The sequence below is a fragment of the Dermochelys coriacea genome, chromosome 1 (assembly GCF_009764565.3).
Source record: "Dermochelys coriacea isolate rDerCor1 chromosome 1, rDerCor1.pri.v4, whole genome shotgun sequence".
Taxonomy (NCBI): Eukaryota; Metazoa; Chordata; order Testudines; family Dermochelyidae; genus Dermochelys; species Dermochelys coriacea.
The window spans coordinates 12,772,114-12,787,900 of NC_050068.2; the positions used below are offsets into that span (position 1 = coordinate 12,772,114).

General features: G+C 48.5%; 1 protein-coding gene across 1 annotated transcript in view; it reads left to right on the forward strand.

Annotated features, from left to right (window-relative positions):
• Nucleotides 1-10,986, forward strand: part of MOGAT2 (monoacylglycerol O-acyltransferase 2) — a 53,884-nt gene extending 42,898 nt beyond the window's left edge. The window contains exons 3-6 of the mRNA XM_038368357.2: nt 1,897-2,101; nt 6,389-6,563; nt 7,218-7,417; nt 9,845-10,986. Coding sequence (XP_038224285.1) covers nt 1,897-2,101; nt 6,389-6,563; nt 7,218-7,417; nt 9,845-9,999 — 735 coding nt within the window. The 3' untranslated portion in view covers nt 10,000-10,986. The remainder of the gene's footprint in view (nt 1-1,896; nt 2,102-6,388; nt 6,564-7,217; nt 7,418-9,844) is intronic.
• Nucleotides 10,987-15,787: the final 4,801 nt, after the last annotated feature.

Here is a 15,787-nt window from a genome sequence, read left to right on the forward strand (position 1 = left end):
TGATAGGGAGGGCGGGGGAGAATGTCCTTAAAAGGGCAGACCTGCAGTCCCCAAAAGCTGTCCCAGCTGGTAGGGACTGAATAGCTGAGTTGGGTGGTAACCAAACTAGTCCAGTGGCTCCTGTCACTTACTGATGATCACATCAATGAAGTGGGACAGGGATGCCCTTTAAAGGGGCAGATGCACCTATCCCTGAAACTGTCCCAGCAGGTGAAAGGACGGGGGGGACTCCGGATCTGTGTCCTAAAGTTAGATACTCAAAGGAGCTGTGTGTGACATTTACCCCTAAGCCAGCCCAGCAAAGAGGGAAGCACTTTCCAGAGTCTGCAAAGAACACTATGATAGGCTACACCCGCGTAACACCGAGAGACCCTGGTTGTTATCAGCTGAGATCAAACCTGGGCCCTCTGGAGCTTAATGCATGAGCACTAGTGCCTCTTAGCCAAGCCTGTAGCAGGCTCACCAATCTCTGATGGTGTGGCCACTACTAGAGGGGGACAGAGTGCCACACCAAGCAGACATGGGTTACACTTGCACCAGGTCTGCACCGGTTCTCCCGCAGTCGCTCCCCCTAGGAAAGCTGCTTGTGCTGGTGCTCTAGCACCAGCGGGAGAATTACTTCCAATTCTCAACGCAGATGAGGCTCCAGTGCATGTGCTTTTAGCCCAGCTGCAGCTGAGCGCCACTTGCTGGTGTCAGGGGCTCTTTTTCAGCCTTCTGCCAGCATATTAAACCATTTTCCTCCTCCTCAAATTTGAGAGCTCCCCTACCCTGCAGAAGAAAGTCAGGCAGGCTGTGTTGCAAGGAATTCAAATTGTACCCACAAGCCTTTGTCCTCTCATAGCCTTACCCCAGAGGGCCTTTGCCTTAAAGCAGAGCAGGAGCGCCACGCCGCTGGGCTAGGACACAAGGACCCAGATCCTCAAAGGTATTTAGGTGCCTAGCACCCACTGATTTCAATGGGAGTGAGTGCTGACATACTTCTGAGGCTATAGGCCTACTGTGCACAAATTCCTTTGAGGATCTGGGCCAAGGAGCCTTCCCTGCATGCTTTGTTTGCACCACAGAAGCCAGGCACAGCTGCAGGCCCTGCTAGTGCTGGGTGAAAAAATGAGTGGGGAGGAGGGAGAAATGGTCTCTCAATTTTAAAAAAAATAAAAGGAGGACTTGTGGCACCCTAAAGCCTAACAAATTTATTTGAGCATAAGCTTTCGTGAGCTACAGCTCACTTCATCAGATGCATTCAGTGGCACTCAAGGCAGGTTTTTTTTTCCATCGGATGCATCCGATGAAGTGAGCTGTAGCTCACGAAAGCTTATGCTCAAATAAATTTATTAGTCTCTAAGGTGCCACAAGTACTCCTTTTCTTTTTGCGAATACAGACTAACATGGCTGCTACTCTGAAACCTGTCAATCTTTAAACTTTCCCACTAGAAAAGGAAGGGAATGTTTAAAAAAAAGAGAGAGAGAGACAGGAGAGAGGGTCCCCCTCCCCCCCACACACCGAGCCACATACAACCAAATGAAATGTTTCCAAAAACTTCAAAAGGTTTTGGCTTGACATTTTTGTCAGAAATTGAAAAATAGTGACCAAAATGAAAACGGTGGGTGGAAAGCTCCCATTTTGGTTCAAAGGGCATTTGCCATGAAAAGTTAAAAAAAAAATGGGGGGGGGGGCGACATTTTTGAGCATCTCTAGCCTCTGTGAGCGTCGGAGGGTAAGGGCTGCTCACTGGTAGCGCCCCCAAGAGGGAGGGAGATAGCCGCACACAAAGAAAAATCATGACTTTTCTCTCAGGCGAATGTCCAATCATGCTTTGGCAGCAGCTCTAGGATGCATTACAAACTCCCAACTCTGTCTGTGTTATATCTCCTCATCGGTGATTGTGTCTCCAGCTGGTGAAGACGGCAGAGCTGGATCCAAGTAAGAACTACGTGGTTGGCTTCCATCCTCACGGGGTCCTGGTGGTTGGTGCCTTCCTCAATTTCTGCACTGAGGCAACGGGGTTTTCGCAGCTGTTCCCAGGGATGACCCCTCACTTGATGATGCTGACACTCTGGTTCAGAGTCCCCTTCTTCAGGGACTACCTGCTGAGCGGAGGTAAGCAGTAGCATGGGGGCAGAGTATGAGTGGCAGTGGTAATCGCAGATAGGCCCTCTGGGACCGCGTGAAGAGCTGGAGATTTTGGAAGAGTCACACTGGGGAGCCTATTAGTTGTTTGGGTTCATATGTTCTTTGCCATAAGCATGGATGCAGCCAAGGAGTGGAGGGGACCCAGAAGAAAAGCTTTGAACAGGTTCAGTCCGCCCTTTAAATGCTCTGCCCTTCCTTCTCTCCTCTTCCTACTTTCTCAGTTTAAATTTTCATCCTTATTTATTATCTCGGTTCTAGCAGCATTGAGAGGCCTCAGTCAAGATCAGGGCCCCATTGTGTTGGCTGCTGTACAACCACATCATGCGAGACGGTCCCTACTCTGCGAAGGTTAGGGTCTAAACCACTGGTCTCCAAAGTGGGGTGCGTGCACCCCAGGAGGTCCACAAGACGATCAATTGGGGGTCGCAGCAGGAGGAGAGCTGCCAGAGCAAAAGGGCAGCACGGCAGGAGAAGCACCGCCCGAGGGGAAAAAAAAGGGGGGATGGGGCGGCCCTGAGTCCTCAGGCTCGTGGAGGAGCAGGGGCAGCTGCACAGCCAGCGACTGGAAAGAAGTGGCATTTTGAAGGGGCAAGCGCTGCTTCTCTCCGGCCACTGGCTGCGCGAGTGCCCCTGCTCCTCCTGAGTCCTCCGGCCCATGCTCTCAGGGCCGCATTCTGAAACGGGCTTTAGAGCTGCAGGCCTGGGCCCCGGGGCCCCCTTAGCCCAGGGCCCTGAAGCCCCTAAAGCCCCTGCATTCCGGGTGGCTCTGCTCCCAGAATCGTGGCCATGGGGGTGGTGCTGCACTGCGCAGAGCGACCTGCACACCTCCTGCACCAAACAGGAGCTGCCCCAGGTCAGTGCTCTGCACCTCCTGCCTGCCCCAGCTCTGAGCCTCCTCCCGCACCCCTACCCTGAGCGTCCTCCCGCACCCTAACTCCCTCCTAGACCCTGCACCCCATCCTTAGCGCCCGCTGTATCACAAAGTGTTAAACCAAGATTTTCAAAAATAATAAAACTTATTCAATCACATTGCTCTCACTAAAAATATTAATAATATTTTTTTTAGTGAGAGCAAAAAGTTTTTTTGTACGTTAATAACTGAAATAAAAAATGATTTTAAAAATATTGTTTATTTCATCTTTATCTCATCATTTTTTAATTTCTATTTTTTGTGTATGTTTTATCATTTACACAATATATTAGTACAGTAGTACATGTATATAATTTATACATAAATAAATATACATATATTGGGGGTGCGTGCTCAAAAAATTTTTACTGATAGGGATGCACGATCAAAAAAGTTTGGAGACCACTGGTCTAAACAGACAAGACAAAAAGATCCTCATTTTGCAGATGGGGAGCAGAAGAACAGCCAGGCTAAGTGACTTGCCCACAGTCAAACAGGGAATCTGTGGCAGAACAAGGATTTGAACCCCCATCTGTTGGGTCCTGGCCCAGTGTCTCAGCTACGAGACCTGCCTCTGTTCGTGCATTGCTCATTACATGAAATGGTTAAAGAAAAGCCAACACACCCTGATGCAACCCCAAACATGCTCAAAGCTGAGGACATAGCTTCACCGCTGCCGCTGATTTCAAAGGGCAAGTGCTGCTCACAAGCAGAGCTAAATCCCCCACATGCTGGATGGAGAATTCAATTATTTCATGTTCAAATCGCATGCAGGCGAGAACTTGCTCTTATTACGCAAGAGGGGAGAAAAAAAATCCTCTGGACTTAGACCCTGCTGCTGTTGCAGGGAAACACGATGCAAATAACAAACCATTGTGCTACAGATGTAGCTGCCAGTCCACAGGTCACACAGGGTACATCTACACTGCAAAAAATACCCTGCAGCAGCAAGTCTCATCTGACTCAGGTGCTCACTACAGGGCAAAAAAATAGCAGCATAGATGTTCCCACTTGGGCTGGAGCCCAGGCTTTGAAATTGGGGGTGGGGTGGGGGTGAAATGTCTGTTTTTAGCCCTGCAGCATGAGCCTTGCAAGCCCATCAGTTAAACTGGGCTCTGAGACTCACTGGCTTGTTTTGCAGTGTAGACGTACCCACAGGCAGAGAGAGAATCCTGGAGACTGGGGAAGGAACAGACAGTGAGAAAAAATAAGGATATGAAAATAATACATCGCACTTTCCATCTGAGCACCCCCAGCACTTTCCGAAGGAGGTTAAGTGTAATTGAATAGATGGGGAAACTGAGTCAGGGAGCTAATAGGTATGATTTCCACCTGAGCCAACGAGAGTTAGAAACTCAAATCCCAGTAAAATTCAGTGGATGTTTCCTAGGTTCCTTTGAAAATCCCAGCCTAAGTGTCTTGCCCGAAGTCTCTCGGTGAGTCAATGGGAGAGGCCGAATAGAATGCAGGTCATCTGGCTCTCAGCCTGTTGGCCGAGCCACAGCTCCAGCTCCCCTGTTTAAAGAGACATAAGAGGGAGGCAGAAACCCAATGGGCTCACCAGGGCTGGCACCATTTGCATTGGCTCCACAGGTGAAGATGGGGTTTGTCATCCCACCAGGTCACCAATGGGAGCCCAAGCCTGCTCCCATTGATGTCAATAGGAACTGCACGCCAACCCACCTCTGTCCTTTCCTCCTCCAAAATGCTCCCGTTGCTGTTTATTCATTGACCAGCAGCAAGGCTTTAGGTCCCGATCCAGTAAAGCCGGAAGCATCCACTTTGCTCTAGGCACACGAATAGTCTCACTGAAGTCCATGGCACTATTTGCACACAAAGTTAAGCACCTGTGTAAGTGCTTTGCGGGATCAGTTCCTGGGTGCTTGCCCAGACCTTTTACACCAGTTGCAGAAGCGCTTTCAAAGTGCTGGAGCAGCAGATTCTGCTGTGCCCCTGGCACCCGAAAGTCCCCATTGCACATGAGCTGGCAGAAAGAGCAACAAGGTTTTGGGGTGGGAACTGAGTGAGCAGCTGCGCCATAGCATGATACGTGGCACTTTCCAGCTGAGCACACACGGCGCTTTATGAAGGAAGAGATGGGGAAATGGAGCCAGAGAGCTACTAGGTACAATTTCCACAGTGGCCAGTGAGAGTTAGACACTCAAATCCCAGTAATATTCAATTGAGCTGGGCACCTAACTCCGAAAATCCCAGCCCAAGTGAGTTGCCCAAAGTCTCTGTGTGAGTCAGTGGCAGAGATAGGATGGAATGGTTCAGGACTGGCCTCTTGGCAAAAGGCCACAACAGCTCCCATGCTACCCAATACCCTCTGTTTAGCAGAGCCGTAACTCGGCATTGTAGCACCTGGGGCGAGCAAACATATTTGCGCCCCTACCAGGGTTTTTTCCTCATTCCCCACCCCCACCCCCACAGCTTGGCACCCTGGGCGGCTATCCCGCTCGTCCCACCCTAGTTACGGTTCTGCTTTTTAACCTATTCCTTTGTCTGCTGCTGCCTGGTCCCCAGATGCTAATAATCACATATGTACTGTTAAAAGAAAAGGAGTACTTGTGGCACCTTAGAGACTAACAAATTTATTAGAGCATAAGCTTTCGTGAGCTACAGCTCACTTCATCGGATGCATATGTACTGTTGTTTTCCACCATGATGCCTCCTGCACCAGGAACAGTCTCTTTGACCAAATCTGCCAAACACCTCTCACCTCCAAATCCCTTCTTAAAATCTCCCCAGGGAGTTGCTTCCCCTTACTTCTTCCCATTAACCCCGGACCTGCCCTCTGCAGAAATGGGGCCATAGGTCTTGCCTCTGTTTTGCCTTTTTGTCTCCTAGACTGGAGACTTTTCAAGGCAGGAAACAGGACTTACCTCTCCAAGGGACCTCATTCTGAGGGACACCACTCATTTCAGCCCCAAAGTCACCCACATTCCACGCAAATGTGGTGCCTATGCATCTGTGGTTGAGAAATTATTGCCATCAGCGATACAGAACCCTGACCCCGACCTAACAAAGAGAGGGATATATCCCATGCTTGTTCAGTCTCCTGCATGGGCCCCACACGTTGGATCACTGTCACAGGGTGAGGCTGAGCCCAGATTCCCTAAAAAGGACCAGCTCACCCTGTGACTGTCCTCCAGTTGCAGTTTGGAGGGCTGGAAAAGGCTGGACCAACTTCTGGCGCTATAGAAGAGAGGAGAAGGAGGAGGAGGAGGAAGCACCTTTAAGCACCGTAGTGGAGCTGTACAAGTAGTGATGTATGAATGACTGACCCATGGCAATTGAGGCTCTTAGTGTCAAGTGTCTCTTCTTGTCTCTGCCCCACCCAGGCCTCGTCCCCTCCGACAAAGACACCGCTTCGTACGTGCTGAGGAGGTGGGGAGGCGGGAACGTGCTGGCCATAGCAGTGGGAGGGGCCCAGGAGGCCTTGGACGCGCGGCCCGGAGCCTTCACCCTACTGCTGAAAAACCGCAAGGGGTTCATTCGGCTGGCCATGGAGCACGGGTAATGCTGGGAGCCCTGTCGCACGCCGACACCACAGCAACAGGAGGGGAGGCAGGGAAACAAGGCCACTAGGCCAGAGGACGGGAGGACGGCCTGCTGGCTGGGCCGTTCCCCTTCCAGTCCCACAGTTGGAAGGAGAGCTGGGGCTGGCCTGAGAGCACCAGGACTGATGCTGGTTGGGGTGCCTCTAATGGCTGGCTCCAAAGCCTGTTGACGCCAGTGGGAGTCTCTCCATTTACTTCAGTGGGCTTTGGCGCAAGTGGCCTTTGGCTTTGCTTATGCTCAAGGCCGGCACTGTGTTCATAAAACCATGCCCTAGACAGCCCTGCCCATCTGTGGGAAGGGGGAGTTTGCCTGCTCTGAGCAAGATAGAGACTCCTTTGATGTACAGGGGTAGGCTAGCCGAGCCACGCCACTCCCCAGGCACTACTGGCCACAGAGCCCTCGCGTGGGTGCTGCAGACACTGCTCTCCCAGAGGGGCAGGTGGCAGTGCCTCTGCCTTATCTCCTGCCCAATGGCAGAGCGAGAATTCTTGCAGAGTGCAGAGCTCCGCTAGCTTCTGGCCATGCACAGAAAGAGCCTTCTCTTGCGTGCACTGTCTGCTGGCCTGCTGCACTTGTGCTGCCTGCCGTGTCCCCGTTCTGCCTCTGCAGGGCTCCACTCGTCCCCGTGTTTTCCTTCGGAGAGAACGAGCTCTTTGACCAGATCAACAACCCAAAGGGCTCCTGGCTGAGGCGAACGCAGCATCGTCTTCAGCAAATCATGGGCATCTCCCTCCCCCTGTTCCATGCCCGGGGCATGTTCCAGTACAGCTTTGGGCTGCTCCCATATCGACGGCCCATCTTCACCGTGGGTAAGTTTGTCCCAGTCACCGGGTACTGTGATTGCACTTGGAGATTGTTACAGGCACCTAGGTCAAGATGGTGTCTTTGGACATAGCCCTGCGCTGGGGTAGTGCTTACGCTACATCAACCCCAGAGCAGCCCCAAGGGGCATTGTTACTCAGAGACATACAATTCCTGCCCCTGCTTTCTCCTGGCTCTAGGGTGGAGTTAAGGATTTGCTGCCAGCTTGCACAAGCTAAGCCATGGCACTTTTCAGGCATATGTCTAGGGCACCTGCTCCTGGGTGCAAAGAAAAGCTTGAAAAGGTGACCCAAGTATAATTGATGTCTGCCTGAGTCTGCAAACAGCCTGAAACAATAGCTCTAAGAAGTGTGAACTGCCCCATTGATCTGAACTCAGAAATCTGCTGCCTCCCGCAGGATGGGCAGGGCTACAGCATAAGGATGGGGGCTACAGGGAGCCCCATTTATGATATACATAGGGACCAGGTTGCTTTGGTTCAGCTCTGACCTGAGACTTTGCATCACACTAAGTAGATTTGATTGTTTCTGCATCCTCCAGCCAGTTCCACAAGCAGATCAGAGACTGAACAAATCTGCAGCCCTATGGAGTGTTTAAAAGGAGCAGCACTAGATTTAGAGAAGAAGCAGCTGAAAGAGCTGGTTAAATCCCCCTCAAAGACCCAGTAGAAGATAGACACTTAAATACCATTGATAGTCTGAGCCTCGGTGAACAAACTGCAGAGAAAGGCGGTTCCTAGCACGCCAGTCCATGTGTGGCTAGATTTCAGTGGAGCTCAGTGGTTTCAATGGAATCGCACCTGCTTTCACCAACAGTGGATTTGACCCACTGAGCACAGCCCGCATTTGTTAGTCTAATTAAAGAGGCTGTTTGAAAAGACCAAGGCTGACCATGCTGATTGGGTTTGACAGCCTACAATTATTCCTAATTGTTTTACAGCTTGTTTGGATCTTCTCAATGGCTTTACATGCCCTTACACCTGCATCTTCAGGACCTTTAATTAGACAGATGGACAGCAACCTAAAACAATTGGAACCCATTGCAGCCTGACAAACACAATTAGAGTTAAGTTCAGAAGGACAACAGATAACCCCAAGGCCTTCCTGCCTGATAAAGAGGCAGCCTGTCCCACTGTAAATTGCTTCTTGGGGAGGAAGGGCATTTGTTCTTATTGCTAGTCTCTTAGACCCCATCTGCATCTTTCATTGATTGTAATGGAAGTTAGGGGCCATAATACCTTTGAGGTGTTTCAAAATCAGTTTCAAACCCTGTGAAGGTTTTCAGAGGGTGGGTAAATAGCACTTTCTGAAAGTCAGGCCCCTTTAAGGTACGTCTCCAGCTGGGCGCCCAGAAGTGGAAGCAACCAAAATTACAAACGTATTTTGAAAAACTTGACCTCTGTGGATATGCCTACAGTGCAATAAAACACTGGACGCTGGCCCGTGTCTGCTGGCTCAGGCTGGTGGGACTGGGGCTGGGGGGCTATAAAATTGCAGGGTAGAAGTTCAGACTCAGGCTGGAACTGGGGCTCTGGAACCTCCTCTGTCGCGAGGTCCCAAGTCCTGACTGCAGCCTCATCACATACATCTATACTGCAGTTTTTTAGCCCTGCAACCTGAGCCCCACCAGCCTGAGTCAGTGGCCACGGGCCAGCAGCAGGTGTTTCACTGCAGTGTAGACATGCTCCCCAGGCCCCATGCCTAGCTCCTGGGGCTCTGTGAATGGCTTTGTAGATAAATTCAGCTTATGATTAAGGGGGGAGGCTTTTTTGGTGATAGCCACAGTGCTCCCACGGCTCTTCCTTGGGCAAGAGCCAAGATTCCGGGGGCAGCTTGTGGCTTCACTGACATCTTTTCTCTGTGTTTTAAAACAAGAGGTTACTCCAGAGGTGCCAAATCCTAGTGACAGTGAGGGCTGAATGGGTAGCTTGCCAGGAGCCTCAATACCACATCTCATTTATCTCAGATGGTGACAACCTGCATTTGCATCTCATGGTACCCACAGATAACGTTACCTAGCTCTTATCTAGCACTCATCATCCACACATCTCAAAGCACTTTCCAAAGGAAGGTCAGTATCATTATCCCCATTTTACAGATGGGGAAAACTGAGGCACAGAGTGGTGAGCAGACTTGCCCAAGGTTACCCAGCAGAGCTGGAACTAGAACCCAAGTCTAGGTCCTGAGTTGTGGTTCAGGGCCCTATCAGCTAGGCCCACCACCTCCCAAATACAAGTCCAGAGCATACAATATTCTATTTTGATCCCTAACTACAATTCTGTTCAAATGGAACATTGCATACTTGAACCTAGAGCCTCCAGGGGCCACAGCTTGGCATTAAAGATGAGGGCAGCATCTGGATACCCCGGCACATAGGATGTAGTCTTTCCTAATGCTTGTGCATTTGTTTTCCAGTTGGGAAGCCAATTAAGGTGGAGAAGAAGCACAACCCATCCCAAGAAGAAGTCGATCGATTACATCAGACGTACATTGAGGAACTGTGCAAACTCTTTGAGGAGCATAAAACTAACTACAATGTCCCAGAGGACAGGCATCTTGAATTTATATAAACCAGGCCACCCCATTTGTTTATTCTGGAGATGGACCTGAAAGTTCAGCTCCACATTGCTCCATCATCTGGAGCATTCAGAACCTAAGGTTTGGATCCTGCCCTCTATAAAGCTAGGGGCCAGCTACAGATTTGGGGCCTGTTTCCCCAACATTTGTGTGTGTTTAGATCCAGAGTTTGATTTTAGGCCCATCTCTAGTTTCCACTAGTACCGTATGGTACTTTCTCCAGTTTCCCACACTCTACAGTGTCATGATCAGTTGGTAAGAGATTGTCAAATAAAAATCACAGCAATATTAAAAGTCCCCTTTAGTAAAACTCCTATTTCCAATCCAGCCTTAAGAGTTACATCACCTTTATTAAATCACCTTGCTCTTTCCAGACAGTGGTAAACTATTAAGACCCTCCCTTGCATTTAAGTCTAGATGGGTGTTGTTTTCACAGGTTAGCCATGAAAAAGTTCAGGCTCAAAGAAGCAGAGGTCAATGCCGTCAGCATCAGTATGAGCTATTGAGTCTTTCACTGGTAGATTGCCTGTTTGGCTTCAACAGAGGTTATGTCTGCGCTGCAATCAGATAGGGCGATTGCAACACACGTATACATACCCATCTTGGCTTTGATCTAGCTAGCAGTATAACTGCTTATGGAGTAACAATAGCAGTTATGCTGCAGCAACAGCAGTGGCTGCACGGGCTAGCCCTGCCCACCCAGACCCTGGAAACACATCTGAGTGGTCTTCGCCCAGGTATGTCTACACGTGCTGCAGTCACACCTCCTGTCTGCCGTGTAGACATACCCAGAGTTACTCAGCATTCAGACCAAGGTAACAAATAGGAGCACCTACCCCAAGGGATAGCTCAAAGCAATCACCAATAAGCTGAGAACAGGCATTGAAAAAAGAATGTTTATTCATAATCTCATCTGGGTAAATTGCTATAATTTTTTAACATAATTTTGACAGATAAATGTATGCTGTTTTATCTCTTAATCTGGTGCTGGTTCCTGTACTCTCACTGGGTTTTTTCCACCTCCCTGAACTACATATAATTTACTAGGAGGTTCAGATTCTCAGTATCACAGCATGGCTCTGTGTAACAAAGAGACCTGTCGCCATCACTGAATGCTGTATCCCACTGACATGAAAGAGACGAGGCCCTTTACAAAGGGCAGGGTGAATTTCAAAGGGTTTGAGATCGCAGCTGAGGAAGCACCTGCTGTGTGTTAGGTCTGGATAGTTTGGAAATGTTCACAGCTTGGCATTTTACCCACATTTCATCACACCGTGTTGTAACTGTACAGGGAACCAAGGATTCCCAAGCACTTTGTTAACATTCATTAACCAGGCCTCGCAACACCCTGATGAAATGGATCATTAAAGACACTGCGACTGTTTCCCTCATATTAGGTAACCCTAACCTTAACCCTAACCCTTTGAAAACAAACTCTGTGAGACAACAAGACCATGCTCCCTTCTCTCTTCGTCCAGTGCAATCCTACTGATTTCAACAGGGCTGCATCAACATACCAGACGAGAGAAACTGGCCCAGAGAGTCAAAAGTGAATGGTGCTATGTACACATAGCGTTTAATCCTAAACTCTTTCTTAAAGGGAGAGTATGATTGTTTCAGTCACAGAGACCCCCTTGGGACTGTCACCTGATGTGCTGGAATTACCTCTGAGCCCGTTTTCCCTGCCAGCTTGGGACTCCAGAACCCTGCCTTGTTGAGCCAGACATGGTAGCCTGCTGCAACACAGACCCAGGTCTGGTCCACGCCCCCAGAGCTGCTGACTTTAACCAAAAACTGTTCAGAGGGTCACCTATCTCCAGCACTCAGACACCCAGTTCCTAATGGGATCCAGACCCCAAATAAATCCATTTTACTCTGTATAAAGCTTATACCAGGTAAACTCATAAATTATCCACCCTCTATAATACTGATAGAGAGATATGCACAACTGTTTGCTCCCCCAGGTATTAATCGCTTATTCTGGGTTAATTAATAAACTTAAGTTATTTTATTAAGTATAAAAAGAAGGATTTAAGTGGTTCCAAATAATAACAGACAGAACAAAGTAAGTCATCAAGAAAAATAAAGCAAAAACATGCAAGTCTAAGCCTAATACATTAAGAAACTGATTACAAGTAAAATCTCACCCTCAGAGATGTTCTAATAAGCTTCTTTCACAGACTAGACTCCTTCCTAGTCTGGGCCCAATCCTTTCCCCTGGTACAGTCCTTGTTAGTTCCAGCTTAGGTGGTAACTAGGAGTTTCCTCATGACTGGCAGACCCCTTTGTTCTGTTCCACCCCCTTTTATAGCTTTGGCACAAGGCAGGAATCTTTTGTCTCTCTGTGTCCCCACCCCCCTTCTAAATGGAAAAGCACCAGATATAAGACTGATTTCAGTATTAGGTGACATGTTCACATGTCCTGTGAGACCCCAGCTTCCATTCTTCCAGGGCTGGCCGGCACGCACCCAGGAAGGTTTGCAAGTAAACAGACCAACCAATTGTCCTAGTCAATGGGAGCCATCAAGCTTCCAAACCACCATTAATGGCCCAAACTTTGCATAATTACAGTAGAACCTCAGAGTTATAAATTTGTTAGTCTCTAAAGTGCCACAAGTACTCCTTTTCTTTTTGCGGATACAGACTAACATGGCTGCTACTCTGAAAACTTTCATATACCTAAAAAGAAAAGGAGTACCGGTGGCACCTTAGAGACTAACAAATTTATTAGAGCATAAGCTTTCGTGAGCTACAGCTCACTTCCGAAAGCTTATGCTCTAATAAATTTGTTAGTCTCTAAGGTGCCACCGGTACTCCTTTTCTTTTTGCGAATACAGACTAACACGGCTGCTACTCTGAAACCTGTGTTTCATATACCTAGTTTCAGATACAAGAATGATACATTCATACAAATAGGATGAACACACTCAGTAGATTATAAGCTTTATAATGACAGGTTTCATAGTAGCAGCCATGTTAGTCTGTATCCGCAAAAAGAAAAGGAGTACTTGTGGCACCTTAGAGACTAACAAATTTATTTGAGCATAAGCTTTCATGAGCTACAGTGGATCCACTGAATGCATCCAATGAAGTGAGCTGTAGCTCACAAAAGCTTATGCTCAAATAAATTTGTTAGTCTCTAAGGTGCCACAAGTACTCCTTTTCTTTAAGCTTTATAATGATACCTTACAAGAGACCTTTTGAATAAAGCATATTCCAGTTACATCACATTCACACTCATAAGTATATTTTCATAAAACATTATGGAGTGCAATGTCACAGAGTATGATCAGAAGATGAGGAGGGAGAGGCTATTTGAGACAGGAAGTATGTTATTAAAGGGCAGGTAATCAGGTCTTTAAATAGCTGCTTCTTGATATTGAGAACTTTATTAAACACTAACTTAATGGGATTTAGCATTGTGGAAGTTATGCTGGGGAATGAAGAGTAATCTTTAGGAGGCCATGAGCCATCTGTTTAGATTATTTTTCACTGCCCGTAGCTCCCCAGGGGCTTCTACAACCATCACTTCTCTCCCCCCTTCTCTCCTCCAGCCATATGGAATGCAGTCAGAATTCTCTCAAAGATTTTTATTGTAACAATTATTTGTATTAATGCACCAGCAAGCACCTCTTTTAGCACATGGGTAAAAATGGGCTGATCAGTTTCTAAATAGGGAATACTGTTGATTTCTAGTGTGCTTGTTCCAAATTCTGCATTGATCACATTGCAGCTGTTATTTTTCTGAGGTTGAATAATCCTGCACAAAACTCTCCTCTTTGGAAGGAACAACAGACAACATGAAAAAGCAGCAGAACCTCATAAACATTTCTAAACACTCCTCCAGTAATCCCATGCTTAATCCTACTGAATCAAGCAGGTCATCTGCCATCATTTCTTGCACTGTTCCTATTAATAACTCTCTCGCTCAGGCCTTAAATAAGATTGCAGGTGCCCATATGCAGCACAAAGATGTATCAGGAAAAAGAAATTACTCTCTAGCTCCCCTTCCCCCTCCATTCTCATCCAAGCTCTTGCTAAATCCTGTTGTTTCTCCTTGTATAACAGCACCACAGTCTGTCCTGTGTTTTTTGTCTTCATGGCCATTGTCTATGCCTCAGTGGCTTCTCAGCTCGATTGCCGTGACCGTCTCCTGCCTAACCTCTACAGCTACAGAGCATCAAGACTGGTATTGTTGGTGGAGTGGAGTCTGAAGGATATAAAAAGACAAGGTCCAAGATGCAGGCCAAAGTAGTGTTGTGCAGGGCCTAGAAGACAAGGGGGAGATGTTTAGCTTTGAAGTAGCATGCCAAGGGGCTAATAGGTGGTGAGCTGACATGACCAGATCCATGCATGAGGAAGATCATTTTGGCAACTTCATTTTGGATGGCCCTGAGGGGGTGATGTTGTTGCCTGGGTGGCCAGACGGGAGGAGGCTGCAATGAAAAATAATCAGAGCCTGGGTAAGCATTCCAGACATTGGTACAGATAAAAAGCCTTAGAGTCTAGATATATTGTGGCAAAAGAAGCGGCCTGACTTAGATATGGCCCGATGACCCCCGCAGGCTGCAAGCCCGGGTGGCACATAGGATGGTGATATCTGCAGACATGGAAATTGGGAGAATAGGAGTAGACCTCAGGAGCTCAGTTTTATCCATGGTAAACTGGGCTAGGAGGGAACATGCGTGAGACAGCTGAGCTGCAGGACCAGAGGGAGGGAGACAGGTCAGCAGGGGAGAGGTAGATTTGTGAGTCCTCAGCACAACCAGAATTGCTGAATTCATGTGAATGGAGAAGGTCACCCAGGGAGAGGGCATGGGAGGAGAAACGGAGCTGGCCAAGGACAAACCCCACAAGGACGCCAGCCTAGAGGGGGAGGAGGAAGAGGTGCCAAAGGTGGCTGTGAGTGAGCAGTCAGACAGGGGGCAGTACGAAGGGCGCACAGGGCCCCAAAAGTCAAGGGAGGACAATCCAGGGGGTGGCAGCGAGCAGTAGTATCAAAGTGTAGCCTGGTGGGTCTGGCCACACAAACACAGGAAATATGGAAAAGTAACCAGCGTGATAGTCCTGACCTGGACTGAGACTGCAGGGTCTTTACCCCCTCTCCTCCAGTAGCTCAAGGGTCCTGGCCCTTCCTTAGCATCAGGGAGGCTACAGGCCAGCTGGCCTGCCCGCCCCACCCTACTGTTGCTACTACTAATCAGGAAAGTGTTTCTCTCTCCCTCACACTGCTGGGTCTCTCTGGAAAGCGGAGCCAATCCTTAGCTGCTGCTTAGCTAGAACAGCTGGTTCCCAGCACCTGCTTGCTGGGCTTCTCCTTAGGCCAGGACTTGCTACACCCTGGCTCTGCAGACCCTTAAGAGGGGAAGACTGCCCTGCTACAAAAGAAACAGCACGGAGGAGGATGGAGTACAGGCCCTGAGGCCTGGCCAGGAAGATGTAGAGACCTTGAGGAGGGCAGTTTCAATAAAGTGGACAGAGCACAAGCTGGGGCTGGAGTGACTCTAGATTTGAGCTGGAGGAAAGGAAGTGAATTAAGGCCTTGGTTATAAATGGTTCGTTGACAGGCCATTTTTGTCCTAATGCCAGGACTGAGCCCTTGGGCTCCACAGGAACCTAAATAAACCCACAGAGCTCAGCATTTGTGCTTGCACTGTATTTGTCACGGACACTCTTGTAGCAGGGAGCCATTAATGGATCAAAACAATGCCAGGCCTTATCTCCTCACAGAGCCACCGGTCAGCAACTGAATTATTCTCAGGAGACCAGCTCTTGTGTTAG